The 24,822-nt window shown below is 45.4% G+C and overlaps 1 protein-coding gene across 1 annotated transcript; it reads left to right on the top strand.

Annotated features, from left to right (window-relative positions):
* The first annotated feature begins 240 nt into the window (after positions 1-240).
* Positions 241-14,056, top strand: LOC137419226 (neuronal pentraxin-2-like). Its single transcript, XM_068105372.2, has 5 exons — positions 241-920; positions 2,432-2,570; positions 3,870-4,114; positions 12,207-12,386; positions 13,341-14,056. Exons 1-5 carry the CDS (start codon positions 492-494, stop codon positions 13,563-13,565), a joined length of 1,218 nt encoding a protein of 405 aa, XP_067961473.1. The 5' UTR covers positions 241-491; the 3' UTR covers positions 13,566-14,056.
* Positions 14,057-24,822: the final 10,766 nt, after the last annotated feature.

Genomic DNA, 24,822 nt, shown 5'->3' on the forward strand with positions numbered 1-24,822 from the left:
AACGAATGGAACTCTTAACCTGAACTCGTGCGCAGGTATCGATTGGCCGAGCCGGGATCCCTGGATCGTGGCACCTCGTAAGAACGTCTCTCGAAGGAAAAGCATCACTCGAATTCACTCATCAAGAAGGGGAGGGAGGCGAGCGGAGAGGTAGTGTGCCAAGGTAGGAGGAATACTCCCGGATTCCCGATGGGTGGCGGAAGCGCATGACGCGCTCGGTGATTGCGTCGGTCGATCGTCCCATTTAAAGCGCGCGTCCGCTCGAGGCTTGTGCGTTGCGCTGCTGCTCTCGACGCAGGCAGGTGAGCCCAGGTACGAGTCCCCGTGAAGACGCTTTTTCTCTTGATTTCTTCAGCTTCCTTTGGGTTTCATTCCTCGATCACCTCCCTCAACCTGCCACGCTTCGATACTTCTTTGGTCTGATATTGAAGTATTGGACGCGGAATTCGCATTTGACAGGTAATATATATCCTTGCTGGGTCGTCGCCACCATGTGCAGCTCGAGCTACCCTCGCGCGCTCCTGGTCATGATGTTCGTTCTCGCCGCGCGTGCAACCGATCAAGCACTCCAGCACCAGCAGCAGCACATGCCCGACGCCGGGTGCTACGTGTGCACCGCTCTACCTCCGAACATCGAGGCGAGCTGCCCTCTCCCCGCGGTACCGCGAATGGGGACGGCGGACGAGGAGATGCGCACGAGTCTCATCGAACTCCGCGAGACCATTCTCCAGCAGAAAGAGACCATCCTGCAGCACCGCGAGACCATCCGCGAGATGAGCGCCAAGTTGCAGCGCTGCGAGAACGAGGCCATGCAACAAATGGCTCCACCGCTGGCTCACGGAGCATCGCAACCAGACGCAGCGATCCAGCAGCTGGACCGTACAGTGCAGTCTCTGCGAGAGCGGCTCGACAGCCTCGAGGTGAGGAGCTTATGCTTGATTACAACTGACTTGATCTGCTCACAAAGGTGCGTTTTCATTAGCATCTTGAGAAGAAATGCACAATGGTCAAATGTTTTATGTACACCATTGGATTCATTTATCGAAAGGGTGGGTGCAGGTTAAGAGCAAGTTCAACCGCAATGATCACTTTTAATTGGTCGTTTTGATAGAATGTGTATTACAATCTGGGTTTCTCCATGTATTCCCTGTATAGAATGCATTACAAATGTAGGTATAAATATAAAGATGTACATTGAAGAACAGCAGGAGTCAAGAAAAACAAATAATAATTCCTTTTGAATTGAAGATACATTTATTTGATATATATATATGTGTGTGTGTGTGTGTGTGTGTGTGTGTGTGTGTGTGTGTGTGTGTGTGTGTGTGTGTGTGTGTGTGTGTGTGTTGCAGCACCCATCCACATCACATAGGTACAAACAAACGTGCAATTGTAACTCAAAGCTTCCATAGATATACCTTGTAACCCCACTATTAAGTGGTAATACTTCTCTGTGATATCGTTCAAAAATGACGTCACTATTGTAGCGCTTATACTGTGAGTAGCAAAAGGAAAAGAGCTGATTGATTTCCATAAACCTGTTGTGAACATTTCTAATTACGTCATTATATATGGTAACCTAATTGTCAAGTATTTTTCATTTGTGTTAATAAGACCTTGAGAGCACAACCTCGCACCACATCTGTTGCCGCAGGGACACTTTCATTAAAAAGTGTTGTATTAACTAATTAGCATCTCTTTTTGAGCTTTTCCTCACACTCTCTCTCTCTCTCTCTCTCTCTCTCTCTCTCTCTCTCTCTCTCTCTCTCTCTCTCTCTCTCCAACAATCCTCGCTCTTGTACAGCCCAAAGCACAGCTCTGGTTCACTCCTTACTGGTTCGGTCCATATGAGTAAAAGCAGATAACGTGGGAACAGGGGGTGGCCACTTTGGCCCATTGTGAATGCACTCTATAAACACCACATTAGTTCAATCTCTCAATTAGGCTACTTCATCTCTCTAGGGGGAGTACAGAGGAGGAGTGGAGGGATAATCGGGGCAGATACAGAGGCATCACCATGGTGACCCTTCCATCTCTTTTCTGCGCAAAACCTTTTCATGTATCTCGTGAGATGAGATGCGTTTGCACATTCTGGCTTACAAAGGACATTCACAGAGGCACATACTTATGGAAGGATCATGTAGGATCCAGATTTATCCACATGGAATTTTATCAATTTACAGCCTATCTATACTGGAGAGGTCTGTGTTTAATATATTAGACTTAATGTTGTTTTTCCTTTGTTGTTTTGTCCCAATGTGACAATATTTACTTTCCCACTTGCATTGTTGAGATATTGTCTTGGCTTCTTCAGTGCAAGTGATCGTGTTAATCTTCTCCTGTGGGGCAATTCCTTCAGGTGTATTGAAAGCATATCTTTCACTTTACCGTGTGCATCATAATGACTCCTTGCACTTGTCTTCGTGCGCAGCACAAGCATCGAGCGAACGCATCCGGAGGACAAAGTGCAGGGGCCTTGCGGGAACTCCTTAACGGTCGCTTGCAAGAGCTCGACAAGGCCCTCCGTGAGAAGGGCCACATCGCGCCGGGGGGTCCGGCGCCCCACAGAAGTAAGGGAGGCCCCAGCGGCGCGCACCGCACGGCATCAACTGCCCTTGATGAGGATATGCCTTTTGGGAAAGCCGAACAATGTGCTGGCTCGGTTGGGCTGATCGTACTCACGGCGCTCGCTTGCCACGCCACTCTGTGACGCTCCTGTGGTCGTTGTCATTGCACATGTCGCACGTGCCCGGGAAACAAGTGTCGTTGTGTAACGCTGTGCACGCAGCATATGACATACGAACGCTGTGTAACGTTCTCTTTTAAATTGTGCCTACTCATCCAGTGGGGTGGATGTTTCGATGACGTGTTTCCATTTTCAGTTGCTGTGCTTTTGTATGACATAAAGTATACAATAATTTTTGCCTTGAGCGTCCACCACATCTTATTCTCTCCTAAATTTATTTATTTATTTTGGGTGTAAAAAAAAATTACACGCAATTAGGATGCCATTTACTTTCATATGTTCGCTCAAAGCAGGTTTTACTGTATCATTCATAGTAAGCATCTTGTTAAAAAAAATTTAAAAGTATATGATGGCAATCACGTCCAATGACTGTACAGAATATTTGCAGGGATCTAAATCCCATTTTTGCTCCGCCACTGCGACCGTGCGGGTATCGCCCGCATTTTCCCCTCCGCGTCACTTCCGTTACCAGGTGTGTTACATACCATGCGTTTAACAAGTGAAACTTTCATTGTGAGTATATAGTATTACGAGCAAAGTTTTGCATGAACTGGTCGATGGGGTCGCTGATTACTAGCACCCTATATGCCACGTGAACCTATTTTTATATCTATATATTCTATACTGTCTGTATGTTCGTGAAAATTAATAAATAATCTAACAATACACCTGGGCTACTGTAATGAATCCGGACCGAGGTTCTGTAGTTATTCCTGTACAAAAGATCAATTGCTTTTGGAGTTGCGCAGCGTTTCACCCACTAATGCTAAGATCGTGACAAACATCTAATTTGCGCAAATAGTTTGATTGTCTGTAAAGAATGGCGCAAACTTGCTTTGTGACGTTGCTCCTACATGGCAACCAGAAGCTTGTGCGGTGCAATTTCGGCACAATGAAACATATGGGACGCACAGAATTTCCTCTGGATCTATATTGCCAATAAGTCAAGGATTAATGTTTATGGAGTTGTGGCTTTATGGCCAAAATGTAGTGGCCATAAATTAACACATCCAACAGGGATGGCACAGCTTAGTTCATTCCTGAATTGCATTTAGTCACTGAGAGAACATGGACCAAAACACAAGGAGTCCCTAGCGGTGTTGTTGGATTGTGTGTGTTTCAGTCCCACTGCTATCCACCCTATCTTCAGACGACTTCAAGATCTCCTTTCCACTGCGGACCAACTACATGTATGCACGCTTGCAGCACTCACTTCCTGAGATGCACTCCTTCTCGCTGTGCCTGTGGTTGCGTGCTGCAGGCCCCAATGCCGGGACCCCATTCTCCTATGCTGTACCGGGGCAGCCAAATGAGATCGCACTCATGGAGTGGGGTGGCAATCCCATGGAACTCGTGGTGAATGATAAGGTATGAAGCAAATCTTGTTCAGCTGAGTTCTCATGCGAATTGACAGTCACTTTAGTTCCATTTTAATTGGCCGGGAAATGATTTTTATACAGTTTTAATTCGAATATTTATAGAGAACACCCCAAACATAATTTTCTCAAACACAGCTTTGCTCATCTATTGGTTTGGGTGCTCACAATTTTACATACAGTGCATACAGAAAGTATTCACACCCCTTTTCGTTTTCCCAATTACGTTTCACAGCCTGAATTTAAAATGAATTAAATTGAGATTTATTGTCACTGATCTACACATAATACTCCATAATATCAGCGGTTTTTTTTTTTTGAATTCTTTACAAAATAATTAAAAATGAAAAGCTGAAATGTCTTTTTTTTTTTTTCTTCTTCTTTTTTTTTTTGTATACAAGATCGAGGCTCGTGAAAGAGCGAACATTAATCACACAGAAAGACAAACCGACACATAAAACATATAACATAGGGAGCGGTAGACAAGATGGGGAGAGAGGGGGAAGGACACAAACACAACATTTGAGAGCAGGGACCGAGAGACATGGAGACATCGAGAGATCTGAGAGAGGGCGAGGGCTTTGGGGGGGGGGGCGTGGGAAGGGGGCAGTGGGAGAGGTATAAAACATATGGACACTGCCAGGACTTCCAGGAAAGAAGTTGGAATTTCAAACAAGGTGGATCTGGGGTGAATTAGCGGGGGTAGAAAAGATCAAGGTTTTGGATGGGGGAAGATAAGAGATGGTGGTGAACAGCTGTTTTAAAGACCTGGAGGGAGGAGTGGGATTGAAGGGAGTGAGGGAGTTTGTTCCAGAGGCGGGAGAAAAGAGGAATGAAAGAGTGAAGGTGAGCGGCGAGCCGAGATTTCGGCAGTTTAACCATCAGAGGGTTGCTGGCAGATCTTGTGCGACCTGTAGGAATATTTGGGGGACAGAGCACAGAGAAAGCTGGGGGTGCAAGGCCGGAGAGGAGTCGGTAGAAAACAGAAAGACCACCTACCTGCCTGCGGTGAGTGAGTGAAAGGCCCTCAGAGATAGCTTCATCGCGGGAGATTCCAATAATTCTGAAAGCTTTGGTTTCAACAGCCTGAAGCCGAGCTAGGTGTGAGGCAGGAGCACCGGCCCATAGGGGAGAACAGTATTCCATTGAGCTGCGGATGAAAGCCTTGTATGTGGTGAGGAGCTCAGGTGTGCCGAGGAAGGACTTCGCACAACGGAGGATGCCCAGTCGGCGACTGGCTTTGGAGGCCAGCTTGGAAATGTGGTTTTCCCAAGAAAGATCATGGCAGATAGTGAGACCCAAAATCTTGAGCGACAGAACTTCTTGGAGAGGATTGTTGAGAAAGTAGATGGGAGGGTTGTCCAGTCGATCTTTTCGGAGAGACATAGTAAGAGTGTGAGATTTGTCAGGATTGAAAGACATGTTCCACTTGTTTGACCAGTCTGTGATTTTGTCCAGGTCTTCAGAGAGTGAGGAGGCAGCAGACTGCCGATCTGAGGGAAGAGGAATGGAGCGGCAGAGAGTGGAGTCATCAGCAAAGAGATAGAGAGGATTTTCGAGAGAGTCAGAGAGATCATTGATGAAGACCAGAAAAAGCACGGGGCCCAGAACACTGCCTTGGGGAACTCCGGCCTGAACAGGAAGAGGAGATGAGAGAAACCCATTCAGGGCCACACGTTGACGACGACTAGAGAGGAAGTCCGCCAGCCATGCGTGGAGATTTCCATGGATACCAAAGGAGGAGAGTTTGGTGAGCAGAGCGGGGTGCCAGACCGTGTCGAAGGCACGTGATATGTCGAGGGAGACAGCTCTAATTTCCTGTTTGGCATTGAGGACCTCCATCCATTGTTGAGACAGCAGAAGCAGCATGTCCAGAGTAGAGTGACCTGGTCTGAAACCAAATTGATGATCAGAGATCAAGCCATTGGAGAAGAGGAAAGATTTCATATCAGAAGCAATGATGGATTCCATGACTTTGCTGATAATTGGGAGAAGGCTGATTGGTCTGTAGTTGCTAGGATCTGTTTTTGCACCTTTTTGTGCAAAGCGGTGATGTTGGCTGATTTCCAAGCAGATGGCAGTTGACCTTGAGCAAAAGAGAGGGTGAAGAGAACAGAGAGAGGGTGAGATAGAGCAGCAGAGCAGGATTTTAGGACCCGTGGGCTGATGCCGTCGGGTCCAGTTGCAGAATCAGAGTCGAGGGTTGACAGAAACTTTTCCACCTTGTCAGGAGGAAAGGACACGGAGTCCAGGAGCAGCAGGGTACGACTGGGTATGGTGGGTACAGAGAGGGATGGGTTTGGGACACAAGATTTAGAGGCAAACACAGAGTTGAGGCATTCAGCTTTTTCACGTGCGGAGTCAGCTGTGTAGCCGTTTGAGGTAAGGGAGGGGATGGAGGGGGAACAAACACCAGAAACGGATTTGACCAGACGCCACCAGGATTTGGAAGAGGGAGACAGATAAGAGAGTTCGGTCTTGAGAACGGAGAGATATTGTTTCCTGGCTCTTCTGAGGGTGGACACACACTTGTTTCGGGCTTTGTGAAAGGAAATGAGATTTCCTTCCGTTGGATTTGCTTTCCAGGAGACGAAGGCAAGTTGTTTCTGGGCAACAGCCTCACCACAAGATTCCGTGTACCATGGACGGGAGGAAGGGTATGACAACTGAAGACGAGATGGGATAAATCTGTGCATGAGAGAGAGCAATTTACTTTGGAAGAATTCCCAGGATGAGTTGATGTCAGAGGTGGTAGAGATGGGAGACCAGTCCAGATGATTGATGGCTGCTTGAAGACCGTGCCAGTTGGCCTGAGTGAAATGCCAGACTCGTCGACGCTGAGCAGGCTCCCTGAGGATGGTCAGAGAGATGTCCACTTTAACAAGGACATGATCAGATGATCCGATCGGAGCAGAAGAAGAGCAGCAGACATTTTCAGGGAAGTTAGTCATAACCAAGTCCAGAAGAGAAGATGTTCCGTTGACTGAGATCCGGGTCGGGTCTTGAGTAAATAAGTATTCCACCCCTTTCCTGTGATAATCCAAATGAAGTGCAGATGCTGCATCCAATTTCCTTTGATCATCCTTGAGATGTCTCTTCAACTTGATTTGAGTCCACCTGTGGCCAATTCAATTGAATGGACATGCCTTAGAAAGAAACACACCTTTCTATATAAGGTGCCACAGTTGACAGTGCATCTGGGAGCAAAATCTTTACCATGAGGTCCAAGGAACTGTCTGTAGAACTCTGAGATAGAATTGTGAGGAAACATAGATCTGGGGAAGGGTATAAAACAATTTCTAGTGTTCAAAGTTCCCAAGAGCACAGTGAACTCCATCATTAGAAAATGGAAAGAATATGGAGCCACCCAGAGTCTTCCTAGGGCTGGCCGTCCGACCAAACTGAGGAACCGGGAAAGAAGGACCTTGGTCAGGGGGGTGACCACGAACCCAATGACCACTCTGACATAACTACAGAGTTCCTTGGCTGAGATGGGAGAACCTGCCGGAAGGAAAACAGATGATGCAGCCCTTCAAAAAATATCTAGCTACCTTAATGGTGGCTTTATGGTAGCCACATGGAAGCCACTCCTGGAAAAAGGGCGCATGACAGCATGCCTGGAGTTTGCAAAAAGGCATGTGAAAGACTCTGAGAGCATGAGGCAAAAGATTATGTGCTCTGATTAGACGAAAATTGAACTCTTTGGCCTGAATGTAAAGTGCTACGACTGAGCACAACTTATCACCCATCTAACACCATCCTTACCGTCAAGCATGGTGGTGGCAGCATCATCCTATGGGGATGCCTTTCAGTTGCAGGGACTGGGAGACTTGCATGGATAGAGGGAATAATGAATGGAGCCAAATACAGGCAAATCTTTGAGGAGAACCGACTTCACAGTGCAAAAGACCTCAGACTGCTGTGAAGATTTACGTTCCAACAGGACAATAATCCCAAGCATACAGCCAAAGCAACACTGGAATGGCTTCAGAACAAGAATGTGAAAGAGTTTGAGTGGCCCAGCGAAAGGCCAGACTTGAATCCCACTGATAATCTGGGGTTTGAATACTTATATAAATTAGATGTTTCTCTATTTTATTTTTAATTATTTTGAAGAAATTTCTGAAAAACAAAATTCCACTTTGACATTATGGGGTATTATGTGTACACCAGTGATAAAAAATCTCATTTTAATCCATTTTTATTTCAGGCTTTAAAAAAGTCCTGAAATATAACCCAACTGATACAGGTTTGGCTCATCAGTAAGCTCCAGCATGAGTGCTGCAAAACCACCACTGTCCCCTCCTCCTTCAGCTATGTTGTGAATTCACATCATGGTCAGGGTCACAGCTACTAAAAGCGCAATCATAACACAAGGGATTGTATTTGTGATCAGGGCCGAGAAAACATGCTGTATTTCAACATCGTCACATCAGGCAAAGTGTGATGTCCACTGCATGTGTCAATGAGTTGAGTCACACCATTGTCTCGTCCTGTCCATAAACTTACATCTTTGAAAATTATTGAAATTGCATATATAATGATGTAGAGTGAGAGGAAACAATCTCATCCACGCATTCCATTTCACCATTATCGTATATAAATTGCATGGAATACAAAAATTGGAATTTTCAGTCAGGATTTCTATGCTCAGAAGTGAAACAGCAGGGTTGACATGAACGTCTTCTCAAGCTCCACATTATATGTTACATAAGGAGGTTAGTCATATTTATGTATTACTCATGTGAGAACTTAGTGTCCGACGATGTGGTTTAACTGTTGTCATCATTCCCATACAATTTATCAACCAATTGTCCCATTCCATAGCCATGATGGAAGAAAAGTAAACTGCTCAGAAAATTAAAGGAGCACATGGATTTGGGATTTAAAAAAGTCAATCTCATTGGACATTTGAATAATTATTAGTGGAATATTAACAGGTCTATTTGATGACTTCTCAATTTCGATGTGACCGCCATTTGCATGCATTGCCCTCAATGTGTTTGGTGGCTGTTTACCTGTGCCACCGAAGGTGGGCAGAGATTATGATTTCACCTGTGTCTGTTTGTGTGTCTGAATAACAGGATATCTCAAAAGGTTGTGGACTGATTCGGCCGAAATTTGGTGGAGAGGTTGGATATGTGACAAGGACGAAATATTTAGATTTTGGTGAAAATCCAGATCCGGATCCAGCAACTGTAATTTTTTTTAATGTTTCTTCGCCATTGAGAGATAGATCCAAAAACGATATATAGCATGATATCTCAAGTTGCGGACGGATTTGGATGAAACCTGGTAGACAGGTTGGGTAGGTGACAAGGACAAATCTATTCGATTTTGGTGAAAATCCGGATCTGGATATGAGAAATTTTTTTCCATCTTATGAGTGATTCTTCACCATTGAGTGATGGAGCCAAAAACGATATATAGCATGGTATTTCAAAAGTTGTGGATGGATTATAACAAAACTAGTTGTATGAGTTTTATTATTATTATTTTTTTTTCAAGATCGATGTAAGAGCTAACATTAATGACAAAAAAACAAACGGACACATAAGACGAAATAAAGGGAGTGGGAGACAAGATGGGGAGACAGAGGGAAGCGCACAAGTACATTTGAGAGCAGGGACATTGGGAGATCTGTGGGAGGGAGAGGGCTTGGAGGGAGGAGGTGAGGGAAGGGGGATGGGGTGGGAGAGGTAAAAAAAAAAAACACATGGACACTGCTAGGACTTCCAGGAAAGAAGTCGGTATTTCAGAAAAGTGGATCTGGGGTAAACGAGTTGAATTGGTTAGGCGACAAGAACAACCAATTCGATTTTGGTGTTTCGATTTTCGATTCGATTTTCGATTTTTCGATTCGATTTTCGATTCGATTCGATTTTGGTTTTGCCTTTCAGTGGGATACAAAACGTGAACTGTTGAGCTTGGTGGAGGTATGCGCTCTACCGAGTGCCATTCTAGTTTAACAATGAAATAATTTACTACTACTGTTTGACAATAATTGTGCACATCTGAAATGTTGTAGGATGGCCGACGACAACTCTTGACTGAGACGCCGACAGTGCGAGCTGTTCAGATGGGGGAATGTGAGGCTACACAGACACTTGTAGCAGGCCATTTGTTTGTCTTCTTCTCTCATTGACAGTTTATGGACAGAGTCTTCAAACGACAATCAATACATCTGATGTCCCGGTCACGATCGTGGGTAGTAGCTACTCCATGAGACGATCGATATTTTCAAAATATAGCATTGAGGAATCATCATTGTGATGCACGTGACGACTAAACATCCAGTTCAGGAGATCTACTGAAGTTACCATAAGCGACTGAAGTTACATGAATTTGTCTTGAGTAAGAGTTTCACAACCACATCTACAGCACTGTAGAGCCTTGCTGGAATGTTTCGAGAAAAAAAAATGGCAGCTTCAACTTTAGGCACCTGAACGGTTCACTGACGATTGATGAATACAGATTTAATTTGTCCACCATCGATCGATGTATTTGGGTTATGGCAGATCCCTGGATCCCCGGATAGCGAACTAGGGCTGGCAGCATTGACTGAAGAATGGAGGAGGATCTCATACAATGTCATCCAATGTCTGATGTGGGTGGTTCGTGTGCAGCCACCCGGCTGCTGGTTGCATCATTTTTGTGGCCGCGTCTGCCGCTGATGCAGTGCCTCTCTATATCCAGTTATCTGATGCTCATTTTGCCGACATCGGAAGGATGACAGGCTGAGTCACCCGCACATGGCATTAATTCAACTGGATTCGAATTGAGGACCTTCGGATCCCAAGCCCACCACCCTAACCATTAGGCCAACACCATGTGATAATGTCTGATTATAAGCATGCAACAAAGATCCAGGAACTATAACAATGTCAAGGACGCTCCTACCTGATACTCACACATTTATGACATCTACCTCAACTGTCAAGAGAGTGTGTCATCACCAACCACTCATACACTTTCGCATTTATACGCCTCTGGGTGGTGACATGACATACATGATGCAACTAGGAGTGATAAAATGCCATTTGTATGAAATAATTTAAATTGGGTGTTGCCACTTACTGTTATACAAGGTGGTTCAGGTGATAAGTGCTGGGGGTTTTTATTTATTTAAGTTTTTGAGTAATTGGTTCACGAGTTATCAAACAGAGTGACCACTATATTCGTCTTGGGTGTGCGTCTGTCTGTCTGTCTGTCCGCAGCATAACTACCCGATGATATCATCCGATCTTGATGAAACTTGGGTGGGAGGTTGATATCATGATCTAGTTGTGTCCTGCCTAGAGTGGGCGTATTGCGCCCATTGTGGGCGGAGCCACGCCCGAAAAAGATGACTTTTTAGGGGGTAATCGATTTCAAGCTACATCTTCTCCGAGGGAGTTGGTGGAATCTGACAGGGGTTTCGGTATTTGGTTAGGCCAATGTCATGTGTCTAGCCCCACGGAGCTCGATTTTTCATTTTCGCCCCAAGGTCAAGGTCACAAAGTCAAGAAATTTAGAAAAGTCGATTTTTTATGGTTTTATTACATTGTTCGCTTCCTGATAAGGTGAAATGTCGTACATGATCTTATATTATCACATATATCATGAAATACAAGTTTTCCAACAAATTTCAGAATCTTCGACCTTTGACCTTTGAAGATCACAAAGGTCAAATTTTCTAAGTTGTCGGAATCGAACCGAATTTTCGGTATCGTGTAGCTAACTAACCTCATAACTGATGATACATTATTTTCTATCTCATTTCAAGGTCAGTAACCTTCGTTTTGACATTTCCAGGCATGGTCTGTCCAGGTCTGTTTCGGTTATAGTCCATCCTTTGTCATTGAATACCGCTCGCTCGTGAACCATCGTCGTCTCCTGACTTGTTTTATTTACAGTAACTAGAAGATAAGTTTCTAATACACTGTATATACAACTGAGGGGCACAAGGTTATGAGACTAAGTGCATCTCATGGGGGAAATGTTTCTCTCGCTTCCGTAATTAAGTATTGCTTGTTCTATCATGCCGGAATTGCTTGCTAATATAGTTCATCTTTCTCCATCCTGTGGTCTCCTAATGCACCCAGATTGCGCAGCTTCCTCTGAAGCTGAAAGATTCACGTTGGCACCATGTGTGCGTCACGTGGACCACACGGGATGGAGTGTGGGAAGCATTCCAAGATGGTAGTAGTCACGGTTCTGGTGATAACCTGGCTCCCTGGAGGCCAGTGGAGGCGGGTGGGACAATCATTTTAGGACAGGAGCAGGTGGGTGTGTGCACGTCACATTTGTAGGATTTCACCGTCGTCATCACAATTTAGTGGAAATCCAAGGCATCTAATATGAAGTGAACCATTGCACACAGCTGTCTCTCTGCAAGGTCTGCACCTGCACCCCCAAGGCACTCGAGATTTTCCATGTGTATTGCCTCATGTATATGTAATACTCAGATCTACAGGGCATCTCTGTTACTAATACCAGAAAGTATATGCATATAATTTATTTTATAATTACAAGTATGGGCATGTTTGCTTACACGGAGTGTCTCCAGAAAATACATATTTTTCTGGATTTTATGCCATTGGAACAGCTGCTATATCATACAGCACATGTAGATGTTTTTTTTTCTGTAATACCGACTTCTTTCCTGGAACTCATAGCTGTGTCCATGTGTTTTTTTTTTTACCTCGCTTACCCCCACCCCTCTTCCCACGCCTCCTCCCCCCCAAGCCCTCTCCCTCCCACAGATCTCCCGATGTCCCTGCTCTCAAATGTTGTACTTGTGTGCTTCCCCCTCTATCCCCATCTTGTCTCCCGCTCCCTTTATTTCGTTTTACGTGTCCCTTTGTTTTTTTTTGTCATTATTGTTAGCTCTTACACTAGCCTCGATCTTGTATACAAAAAAAAAAAAAAGTGTACGAGGGGTTTATGTGAGCTCTGGTTAGATATTGTAACATTTTTCCATTGCTATAAAAAGAAAATTGCTGGTGTGAGAAGCACTTCCTGGTTTTTTGTGGGCGAGCATAAGTGTAAAATGTGTCCGAAACGTCTGTCAAAGGTTTTGTTTCTTTGAAGGAAGCCAACTCATAAAGTGTAAGACAATTGTCTGCAAACCAAAATCTGCAGGATTTGGTCGTTTGCATAATCTAACCTCAGATGCTCTTGCTTGCCAGTAAGGGTTCAAACTAGAGTGCACTCACCCTTTTCGCTTTCATGCACAGGATATCATCGGAGGCAACTTTGATGCCACGCAGGCATTCATGGGTGAGATGGCCCAACTTGGCGTATGGAACCGCGTGCTGACCTCACATGAGGTGTCCGACCTGGCGAGTTGCTCCCGTTTGCCTCCTGAAGCTGTGATTGGGTGGCATCCAGTCGAAGTGGAATTGCATGGAGGTGTCTCGGCACATCTTTTCGGCCATTGTTCATCCGAGGAAAACTTTTAGACTGTGATTGAATTAGAGACAGACAGACGTATATTGAGATAAAAATAGAGAAACATCAAGGCCCTAAGAGGGTAGATAGTGCATGAAGTTTTGTGGTGTGTGTATGTGTGTGTGGGTTTGGGGGTCATTTTGTGATATGTGAACTTCTCTTTGACCAAGTTTGTACTGTACACGTGCCGCACAAGGAAAATAAGGTAATGCGGGTATTAAGGAGGTGGATTAGTTCATCAAGCAGATGTAACCCTCAAGATTAAGGGACCTGAGCCTGAGCGACACTTCATGCATGTTTTAGTTAACCTATCACATACGACGAGAAATTCTTAAACTGAACAAACTTTATTACCTTCCAAAAAATTCCCAAAAAATTCCTAACCCTAACCCTAACCCTAACCCTATACAGCCTATAAAAACAATAAAACTCAAAATTATTGCAACTTTTATACTCCCTACATAGGATTACTGAGTAGATATAATAAAGAATGTGATAAACCAAGAATCAGTATTCACATTTAATCTCTGAAACATGATCCTATGTGAATATAGCACCATACATTAATTGTACACAGGATGAGTGAGTATTTGAGGAAGAATCGAGTTTATACCATTTATTTTGCTTTCTTTCTCTTTCTCTTTCTCTTTCTCTCTTTCTCTCTCTCTCTCTCTCTCTCTCTCTCTCTCTCTCTCTCTCTCTCTCTCTCTCTCTCTCTCTCTCTCTCTCTCTCTCTCTCTCGCCTTTTCACAGTTCTCAGTGAAATTCGCAACAGCTTTTAATAGGTTTTATAAAATTGCAGAACGTGTTGAAGAGCAGGAACATTGCGTGATCGTAGTCGCTTTGTATATAAACCTTGACTTTTTCCTCCCCTTGCCCAGTGCAATTAAGTGGTGTTCCCGATCACCTTGTTATCATGTAATCTGTGTTTATAACAGCCCTCAGAAGGAGTTTCCTTTCATAACGTAAAATTGTGTGATTTTGTGTGTGTGTGTGTGTGTGTGTGTGTGTCCATTTCCAAAGCTGTATAGTGTATACCCTTAGTCTCATTGTGGGTTATTTATTTATTTCGCATTCCACATTGGATGAAATTTTAATTTTAATTCATTCATTCTACAAGCTTCTGTCTCTCTATCTCTCTGTCTGTCTCTCTCTCTCTCTCTCTCTCTCTCGCTCTCTCTCTGTGTGTGTCTCTCTCTGTCTCTCTCTCTCCATACATAATAGATGGCTATGTGACTAAATGGACAGAAACGACATATTACTGAAAGTATTGGGAAAGTAACAATATATGCAGGAGTATATATAACAATATCATTATAATGATTCACAGCTACTTTGATTTCCTAATCGGGTGTTGAGTTGTCTAGCCTGGTGTTGGCTTAGCGGTTAGGGTGCCGGCTTGGGACCCGAGGATCCTGGGTTCTGAATCCTGGTCAATTGCTCAATTAACACCAGGGGGGTTGACTCAGCCTGTCATCCTCCCGAGGTCGGCATAATTGAGTACCAGTTCACTGGTAATTCCCTGTGTGTCACAAGAGGCGACGAACAGCTAGGGTTCTGGCCACAAACATTGCTTCAAAAAATGGGACCATGGTGCCTGAAAAAGGCCAACCGCTGCTCTGTGGGGGAAAATGGCCTCTAAATGTTTTTTTGTTTTTTTGAGTTGTCTAAAACCCCATGGGCAGAACACTGGGTGACAAATTTTATGACCATCGCTCGTAATTAGTCTTGTTATTTGAATGGTCATTTCAAGCAAGATTACCCCTCGTGTTTTATACACAAATTATATATACAATACTATCCAGGATAAAAATCAAATAAACCTGATATATATATATATATATATAATTTCAAAGCACAAGAGTGCCTCATTGACCAGGTCCTCAGTCGAGGTCCTCTGCATCATCCCGTTTCGGCCCTCAACCTCAATACAGTCAGCTAAGTTGGGCCAGCAGGGGCACATATGCCTCCACATGCAGCAGCTACACCTGGATGCGTACATACTCCTACCCCCAGCCAGTGAGAACACAGACTACAACAACAAAACCACCTACACTCCCAGAATCCACAGCCCCTCATCCACTCATCCACTCAAACACACACCAAAAAAATAAATAAATAAAACAACCGACCACCTACCCTTACAACATGCACCACTCAAACAAAAAAACATTCATGCAAAACCACACCCACTCCTGCAACACACACACACACCATTCACACATCCGCATCTCTCTTCCGCACTCAGTAACTACCACTTTAGGCTGAAATGAACCACCACATAATGATATGTGTGTGTATACATACATATATATATATATATATATATATATATATATATATATATATATATATATATATATATATGATGTCCACTCCCACATCATTAGATGCATATGGCTGCCAAAGCAGTTTATTGACTATTTGGGCACAATCCTGGTCAGGGCATCACCCCGACATTCAAATGGCTCATTCGTCCCAGTAAACTGGTAATCATTTCACCAACCTCGGAAGGATGACAGGCTGTCAACCGCACCTGGTGTTAATTCAACGACTGATCGGGATTTGAACTCAGGACCCAAGAATCCCAAGCCAACACCCTAACCGTTAAGCCAACAAGCGCACACACACACACACACACACACACACACACACACACACACACACACACACACACACACACACACACACACACACACACACACACACACACGGATTTATAGATTACGTGCATTTCCTGAACACATTACCCTCATAGCGAAGGCCAAAGTGCAATGAAATTTTCCAAACTTCGAGCACCCAATAGCCACTCCATATTGAAAGTCAGGCAGCTCTTTACCTCCTCACCTCATGGCATCTTGTTTGCACCTGAGTTTCAATACTTGCTGAACATATGGCTAAATCAGGTGTTGCTTTCATTGTGAGAAAACATATTATATAGTTGGGCGCATTTGAAGTTTGGTTGTGGCATTGTTGTCCCAATACTTTTGGTAATGGCGTGTATAATATTACATAACGAGAATAATAATAAAATTACACACCTCAATGCTGTGAAGGAATTAAATTTGAACAAATGCCATTTAATGAGTCCATTTTAGCTCGGTTGAATGGTTTTGGAATAGTTAGTATGCAATGATTTTTGCTGGTAAGTGGGCCAATCATGTTACTATATTCATTAATATAAGAGTACAAGCATACAACATCGGAAGCTCTGTACATCGTCTGTAGTAAATGGTGTAAATCCTTTTTTTAGTCCATACTTGTATACATTTCATTTGTTCAATCGACTGAGAATTTGGAGACGTCTCAATGTGAATCGAATTCGTAAATTCAAAACTTTTTCACCATTAATTCAACAAGAGCTGCTATTCAATGCCCCCCCCCCCCCCCCACACACACACACACATAAAGAGTGGATATAAAAAAAATTCTTCATTGCGATTGACCGTTGCATGTAAGTTATTGAATGAGTTACTTTTTATCATTATCATGATTATAATAATAATAATTATTATTATTATTTTCTGTCTGGAACCTGGAAATGAAAGGGGGAACTGACGTTGAATAAAGCAAACTGTAAATGTACTGATAGTCAGCTTTAGTTTAACACCAGGTAGTTCCATGATGCCAGGCATAGTAGGTACCATATATGATATTAGCCAGGAATAGCATACATGAAACAGGTGCAGCATGTACATTTACCAAACAGAAGTATCATGCAGGAAACAGTGAGGCAAGAGCACCAAGGAGGTTTAAAAAATCTTAGTAGAAAAATGCATGCACATGTATTATCGAAATGCACGATGTGCAAGCAATAATATTACACATTGGGCAGTTATCACTGTCAAATAATATATTCCCACGTACATCGTAATAAGTTGCTCAGATTTATTATAAGCCGCATGATATGTATGGAACATATCTCAGGAAGTAATACGATTTGGCTCTATATCTTTCGAGGAATCTGGCTGTGAATGGAGTTTTCAGATGTGTACACAAATTTGACTCAAGCGACAGACAAGATACACGTCTGACAAAAATTTTCCACATAGAGTCGGTAAAGAAAAATCTTTCTGTCCCTTAACATGCGCAGTAAATGTAATAGCTAACAAAAATAAACTTGCTTTGAAGCCTTGAATGGCATTCCAATATGGCGGCGTTTGCCTGCATCCAATCAAACTCCACCAATGATTGACTGGCGTACCAATATGGAGGTGTTCACCTGCTCATATCAATTAGTTTGGGTTTGCAAACTGACACAAACCAAGATTATAAAGGTATACAACAGTCAAATGCAAAAGAGGAAGTTGTAAGGAAGCCAGTGAGGCTACAAAATTGAGTGAACAAGGCACCAACTCACAGATTCAGAGATGCAAAGTTGGTATAATTTCGTATTCATTACTTTCGATTTTATCTGTGCTTTTCTTAGTCTAATTGCCACCATTATATGAATGAGGAATCACCCATGATCATGATGTATTCTATCACGATAAGGAAGCCGAAGCCATTATGTATGATGAGAAATCACCCTTGAAGGTATCCAAAGTGGCCTTTTACAATGGTGATCAATTTATAAAGCCAGGTAAGTTGGTGATGGCCGATGGTTAAATACTGACCTAAATACCTATGGTTAGATGAAGCTAGATACTCGCACAACATCGGAAATTTCTTTTTCTTTTTCTAAAAGATCTTTTTCATCTTTGCAACTCCTTTTTGAAAAACAAATAAAATGGCACATACTTACAAGATGTCACGTGTATTGTTACATTGGTAGAATGTTATACTCTGTCCCAGGACCACATATCAACTTATCGACTTGACAGACCCTTAAATAATCCAGATAAATGTATGTTCAACACAAGTATCCAGAAATGTTCAAATCAATATACATTTTCAGGCTATAATGAGGAATACCATATAATTCATTAAGCATTTCGAGACAATCAGGTGACATTTGACACCAAAATAATAATTAAAGAATTTGACACCAAAACAAGATAAATAAAAAAAAAACAATGTTATTCTGATATGTCTTGTTATGCTCATATAATTTTATTAGTTGAAACTGATTGTGATTTTAATAAAATGCACAATACATATATATATATATATATATATATATATATATATATATGACACTTATCCAACCAAGATATTCTAGTTTTGTATTTTAATTAAGTTTCTGAAATTTGTAGATTTTGTTTTTCACTTGGAAGTTGTGGGTTACGATGTGTAAATAAAAGTGGGAAAGTCTGGTTTAATGCAATTTAATTCCAGGCTATAAGGCAACAAAAGGTGAAAATTTTGAAAGGGGGTGTAGACTTTTAATAATCACTGTATATATATATATATTTAATATATATATATATATATATATATATATATATATATATACACACATACATGAAGTTCATTTGTCTACAAACATGTTGAAGAGCAGCATCATGAAGCCACGAACAGTGTGTGCAGCAGCAAAGTCCTGTTGGAAATATGCACTGATAATTTCATCTTCATTCAGTTGACCAATGAAAGCGTAAATAATTATGTTGCAATAGCGTTCCGAGTTGATCGTCTGGTGGAAAAAATATGGGGTTAACTAGAACGCCACTCAGTAGAGCGCATACTCCCGCCGTGGGTCAAGTTGGAATAGTACGATTTCACAAAAGTTTGAGGGAGTAGTTCAGTGACAACACAAGACAAGACAACACAAGACAGACACTGCACAGATATATATATATATATATATATATATATATATATATATATATATATATATATATATATATATATATATATATATATATATATATATATATATAATATATAGAAGATAATGTTAAAAAAAACAAGGCAATTTCACTTACATTTTCGGATTCAGCGTTAAATTCTATATAAGTGAGTGTATGTTGAGGCATGTGTGACTTCAAATAAAATTGTAAGCCAGACAAAATTTTCGTTTCATTCCTTGGAGATACAACATATAAAACTGGCCCAAACGTGAAAACAAAACTCGCTCATTTTAAGTCGCACAAGCTAATGCGACCACTCATTCTTCTGGGAAGAATCCCCTGCACATGCTGGTCACACTTATAACTCACCTAACTCTTTATAACTTCATTTAACCCCTGACTATCTCTTCTCCTTCTCCCTCCTTTTGCTTTAAATATTTCCCTATTGATTCTTGTCTTTTTGCAATTGTTGTTTTCATGTATTGTTATGCATTATGTTTTCCACTCTGTCAAAGCACCTTTGGGCTTCTTGAAAAGCGCTATACAAAATAAATGAATTATTATTATTATTATTATCAAATACTGACACCGCGATTGACATTCGCTGAGGTAAATGTTGATAGCTCTTCTGAGGAAAAAAAAAGAAAAAAAAAGTTTTAAAGCATTATACGTATCAAACGATACATTTTACGAAACGGGGAAACCGAATACACACTTTGGTAGTTTTAAAATGACAGAATATGTCTTTATTAGAAAAAAAAGAACCTTGAAGACGACGCTGCTAACAAAATACACCGCTCTAACGCATAACCACGAGTTTAAACTACATTTACAACAAATATGAAAACTATTTTCATATCACAATGTTAAATATAGAATATATAGAAGATAATGTTTAAAAAAAAAGAGCCCTATCTTCCAATGGTAAAAAATCCTTCAAAAAATTCCTGGATCCGGAATAATATCCTGAGCTTCACCAATAACTAATCAATTCTTCCTTATCCCAAGGGCAATCATCCCACCAACTTTCACCCAAATCCGTTCAGAACTTTTCCAGATATCTTGTTCACAAACACACGAACACACACACGCACACACACCCACCCACACACACACACGGACACGATCATGCATTACTCCCTGGCGGGAGTAATTATCCGCTTATGTGACATGGTGCACCACACGGAAACTTTCACGTCATGCAATAGTGACTCCAATACTACTTGTTGATTTTCTGCTGACGAAACACAACTCTGTTTTGGCTGTTTACATTGCCAGATAAATGTAACCAAGCCTGATCTGAGAAAAAGGTGATTTCCATAATGTCGTCTCCATTGGCAGTAATAAAGTTTCAAAATCATTGGCAGTAAACGGAACACTTTATGTCGTCCCTTTCTTGCAGTTCATGCACAGCTGTTACTTTATATGGACTCCAGGTGGGGTGCAGACATTTCGTTTATGCTCTGTGTGTACCGTACTACTATCTGAGACAACTGCAGCCTGCCATGACAACTTAATAACTGATTTCCTCAGGCTTCTTGACATGCAAACCAAAACTTTAAAAAACTTTCTAATCTGATAACTGAAGATCTGCCAGGCCATGTGTCCACAACTGAACCAGTCTTGCAAAATTTGAAAATTAACTCCTGCACAGTGTTACGATGTGGAACAGCACTGTCAGGAAACTTTTTTGCAAACTCCTGCGTTACTCTCTCAATATATTCACCTGTACTATGAAACACATGTTCCACCAAAAAAACACGTGCCTCAAGTTAAAAAAAACAACATAAACCTAATCCACTTCTCAAAAACAACTGTCTTACAACAATACAAAGGCTTGACGTGTTGTTAATGTAAAACCCATATCAAAAGCCATGTGCGCCGTTTGTAAGTATTAACAATTACTGGGCTGCTTTTCATGGTTACATGGAATTTGCAGGGGTTCACAGTGACTTTTTGGGACACCCTGGATGTATATACTGCATGTATATGTCGGAAAACCCTTGTTACTCCTTGATTTCTGGCTGTGAATCCTGGTTCGAGTCCCGACATATACAGACTTGGCATTTAATATGGTGAAGGAGCTGGGGCTCCCACGTCGATCGGAAGAATGGACGCGACAAAAAGCTGGAATTCATCCGAGTTGCTTTATTCAAACCAAACACTCAGGCACTCTGAAAAGCCCGTTTATCGGGCAGCAATATATATACATATTATCCCGGAGCGTTTGCCCAGGAAAGGCGAGAGGGGGCGTGGCCCAGCGTCCTGGCTGCGGCCTGGCAAGTTGAGGGCGAGCCTGCCCGGGCATGCCCGGGCATGCCCGGGCGTCCCGACCGAGGCCTGGCAAGTTGAGCGCGGGCCTGCCCGGGCGTCCTGGACGAGCCCGGCATGGTGATCGCTCCGCGTCCTTGATAGGTGCAAGGCGATTGTGAAAACCCAGCGGTAGCCGCTACACACGTCCCCCCAGAATCGACTTGCACCGGCAGGGTCAATTTGAGGGGGGTCCTGATGACCCGGCCGAAGCGACCCCTGGCGGGTCGTGGGAGGGGGTCCGGTGTGGTGGTGAGCGGTCGAGTGGGGGGCACCGTGGACGGGGGGCGGCCTCGCCGCGGCGGAAGGGCCACCCGTGGTGGGTGGTCGACGTCCACGTGCGCCGGCTTGAGGCGGTCCACCGCAATCCGGTCCGACCTGCCGCCGATGTCGATGACGAACGACTTGTCGTCCCGTCGCAGCACCCGGAAGGGCCCGTCGTACGGCGGCCGGAGTGGCCCCCGATGCGCGTCGTGACGCACAAAAACATACTCCGCTGTGCGAAGTGCTGGGGGGACGTAGGACTGGGGGTCACCGTGGTGGGATGTTGGCACGGGGGCAAACCGTCGGGCGGCCTCCTGGAGGTCCGAGCGCTGGTGAGCTGCGGACCAGGGACTGGTAGCGTCGGGCACGAATTCGCCCGGGACGCGTAGCGCCTGGCCATAGACAAGCTCGGCGGTGGATGCCTGGAGGTCCTCCTTGGGGGCCGTGCGGAGGCCCAAAAGGACCCACGGCAGCCGGTCGGCCCAACCGCCGTCTTGAAGGCCGGCCATGAGCGCGGCCTTCATGGAGCGGTGGAATCGCTCGCACAACCCGTTTGCTTGGGGGTGGTAGGCCGTAGTACGGTGGAGCTTGACCCCCAGGTTGCGGGCGACCGCGTCCCACAGCTCGGAGGTGAACTGTGGTCCGCGGTCTGACGAGATGTCCGCCGGTGCGCCGAAGCGGGCGACCCAGGTGGCGATGAAAGCCTGCGCCACGTCGGCGGTGGTGGTGGAGACGAGGGGAACGGCCTCCGGCCACCTGGTGGTCCTGTCCACCATGGTGAGCAGGTGTGTGAACCCCCGTGACGGGGGGAGGGGGCCCACCAGATCCACGTTGACGTGGTCGAAACGTCGTTCGGGCACGGTGAAAGGTGCCAGCGGGGCCTAGGTGTGTCGGTGGACCTTGGCCCGTTGGCAGGCCGTGCAGGTGCTGGTCCAATCGCGGACGTCCCGACGAAGGCCGTGCCAGACGAATCGCGCCGACACCAGCTTCTGGGAAGCTTTCCGGCCCGGGTGGGAAAGGCCGTGGAGGGAGGCGAAGATGCGGCGTTGCCAGGTGACGGGCACGATGGGGCGAGGCTGGCCTTGGGAGACGTCGCAGAGCAGGACAGTGTCCGCGAAGGGGATGTCGGCCAGGCGGAGGCCCGTGTCCGCCGCCCGGAGGGCTTGCACCGTGGTGTCGGTGGTTTGGTCCGCCGCCATAAGCGCAAAGTCCACGCCCAGGTGGACCGCGTTCGCGCTGGCCCGGGAAAGACAGTCGGCCACGGCGTTGTTTTTGCCGGCGACGTGCCGGATGTCCGTGGTAAACTCCGACACGGCGGAGAGGTGGCGCTGTTGGCGGGCCGACCACGGCTCCGTGACCTTGGCCATGGCGTAAACCAATGGCTTGTGGTCGACGAATGCCGTGAAAGGTCGGCCCTCCAGGAGGTGGCGGAAATGGCGGACGGCCAGGTGTAGACCGAGGAGCTCCCGGTCAAACGTGCTGTATTTGAGCTCGTTCGGCCGGAGCTGCCGGCTGAAAAAAGCGAGTGGCTGCCAAACCCCGTTCACCCATTGCTCATGTACGGCGCCCACCGCGTAGTCGGAGGCATCCATGGTGAGGGCGATGGGAGCGTTGAGCACCGGGTGAGCGAGCAGTGTTGCGTCGGCGAGGGCCCGCTTTGAGCTTTGGAAGGCCGCATCCATTGCTGCGGACCAGGCGATGTCGTGCTTGGCCAGCTTGCCCCGGAGGGCTTCGTAGAGGGGCCGCATGAGTTGAGCAGCGCGGGGCACGAAGCGGTGATAAAAATTCACCATTCCCAGGAATTCCTGCAGGGCCTTTATGGTGCGGGGACGCGGGAACGTGGTGATGGCATCGACCTTGGTTGGCAGCGGCACGGCCCCGTTCTTGGTGATGTGGTGGCCCAAAAAATCAACGGCCGTCGTAACGAAGTGGCATTTGGCCGGGTTGACGATGAGGCCGTGCTCGCTGAGGCGCCCGAAGGCGATGAGGATGTCGTCCAGGTAAACGAAAAGGAACGGCAGGTCAAGCAGCACGCCGTCCATCAAGCGTTGGAACGCCTGAGCCGCGTTCTTGAGACCAAACGGCATCCGCAAGAATTCGAATAAGCCGAACGGCGTGATGACTGCCGTTTTAGGGACGTCGGCCGCCCTGACAGGTACCTGGTGATATCCCCGTATGAGATCAATTTTCGAAAAAATGACCCGTCCCGCCAGACGGGCGGAGAAGTCTTGGATATGCGGGATCGGGTACCTGTCGGGGGTGGTAGCGTCATTGAGACGGCGGTAGTCGCCACACGGGCGCCATCCACCCCCCGGCTTTGGCACGATGTGCAGTGGCGAGGCCCACGCGCTATCGGAGCGCCGCTCGATGCCGAGGTGCTCCAACGCGTCGAATTCGGCCTTCGCCATGGCGAGCTTGGCTGGGTCGAGGCGGCAGGCCCTGGCATAGACCGGCGGGCCCGTGGTTGGTATGTGGTGCTCGATCCCATGCCGTACTGCGACGGCCGAAAACGTCGGCCGCGTGAGGGCCGGGAACTCCGTGAGCAGGCGAGCAAACTCGTTCGCCGCCGGGACGGCGCATGCCAGCTCGGTCGGCGCGGAGCTGCTCAATGTGCATACCAGGGAGCTGAAGGTTTCGGCGTTGATTAAACGACGCCGTTGGACATCCACCAGCAGTCCGTGGGCGCAGAGGAAGTCGGCGCCTAGCAGAGCCATGGGCACGTTTGCGGTTACAAACGTCCAAGCAAAGCGTTGGCCGCCGAAGCAGAGGGTGATGTTGCGCGGGCCGAAGGTGCGGATGGTCGATCCGTTGGCCGCAACCAAGGAGGGGCCGCAAACCGCAGATTGCCTGTCCTGGTCAGAGGCGGGTATGACGCTCAGTTGGGCGCCGGTGTCGCACAGGAAGCGCCGTCTGGACGCTTTATCCGTGATGAACAGTAAGTTGCCCGTGTGGCCGGCGCTCATGG

Source organism: Myxine glutinosa, chromosome 1, assembly GCF_964187855.1.
Source record: "Myxine glutinosa chromosome 1, kmMyxGlut1.1, whole genome shotgun sequence".
In the NCBI taxonomy this organism is placed as follows: Eukaryota; Metazoa; Chordata; class Myxini; order Myxiniformes; family Myxinidae; genus Myxine; species Myxine glutinosa.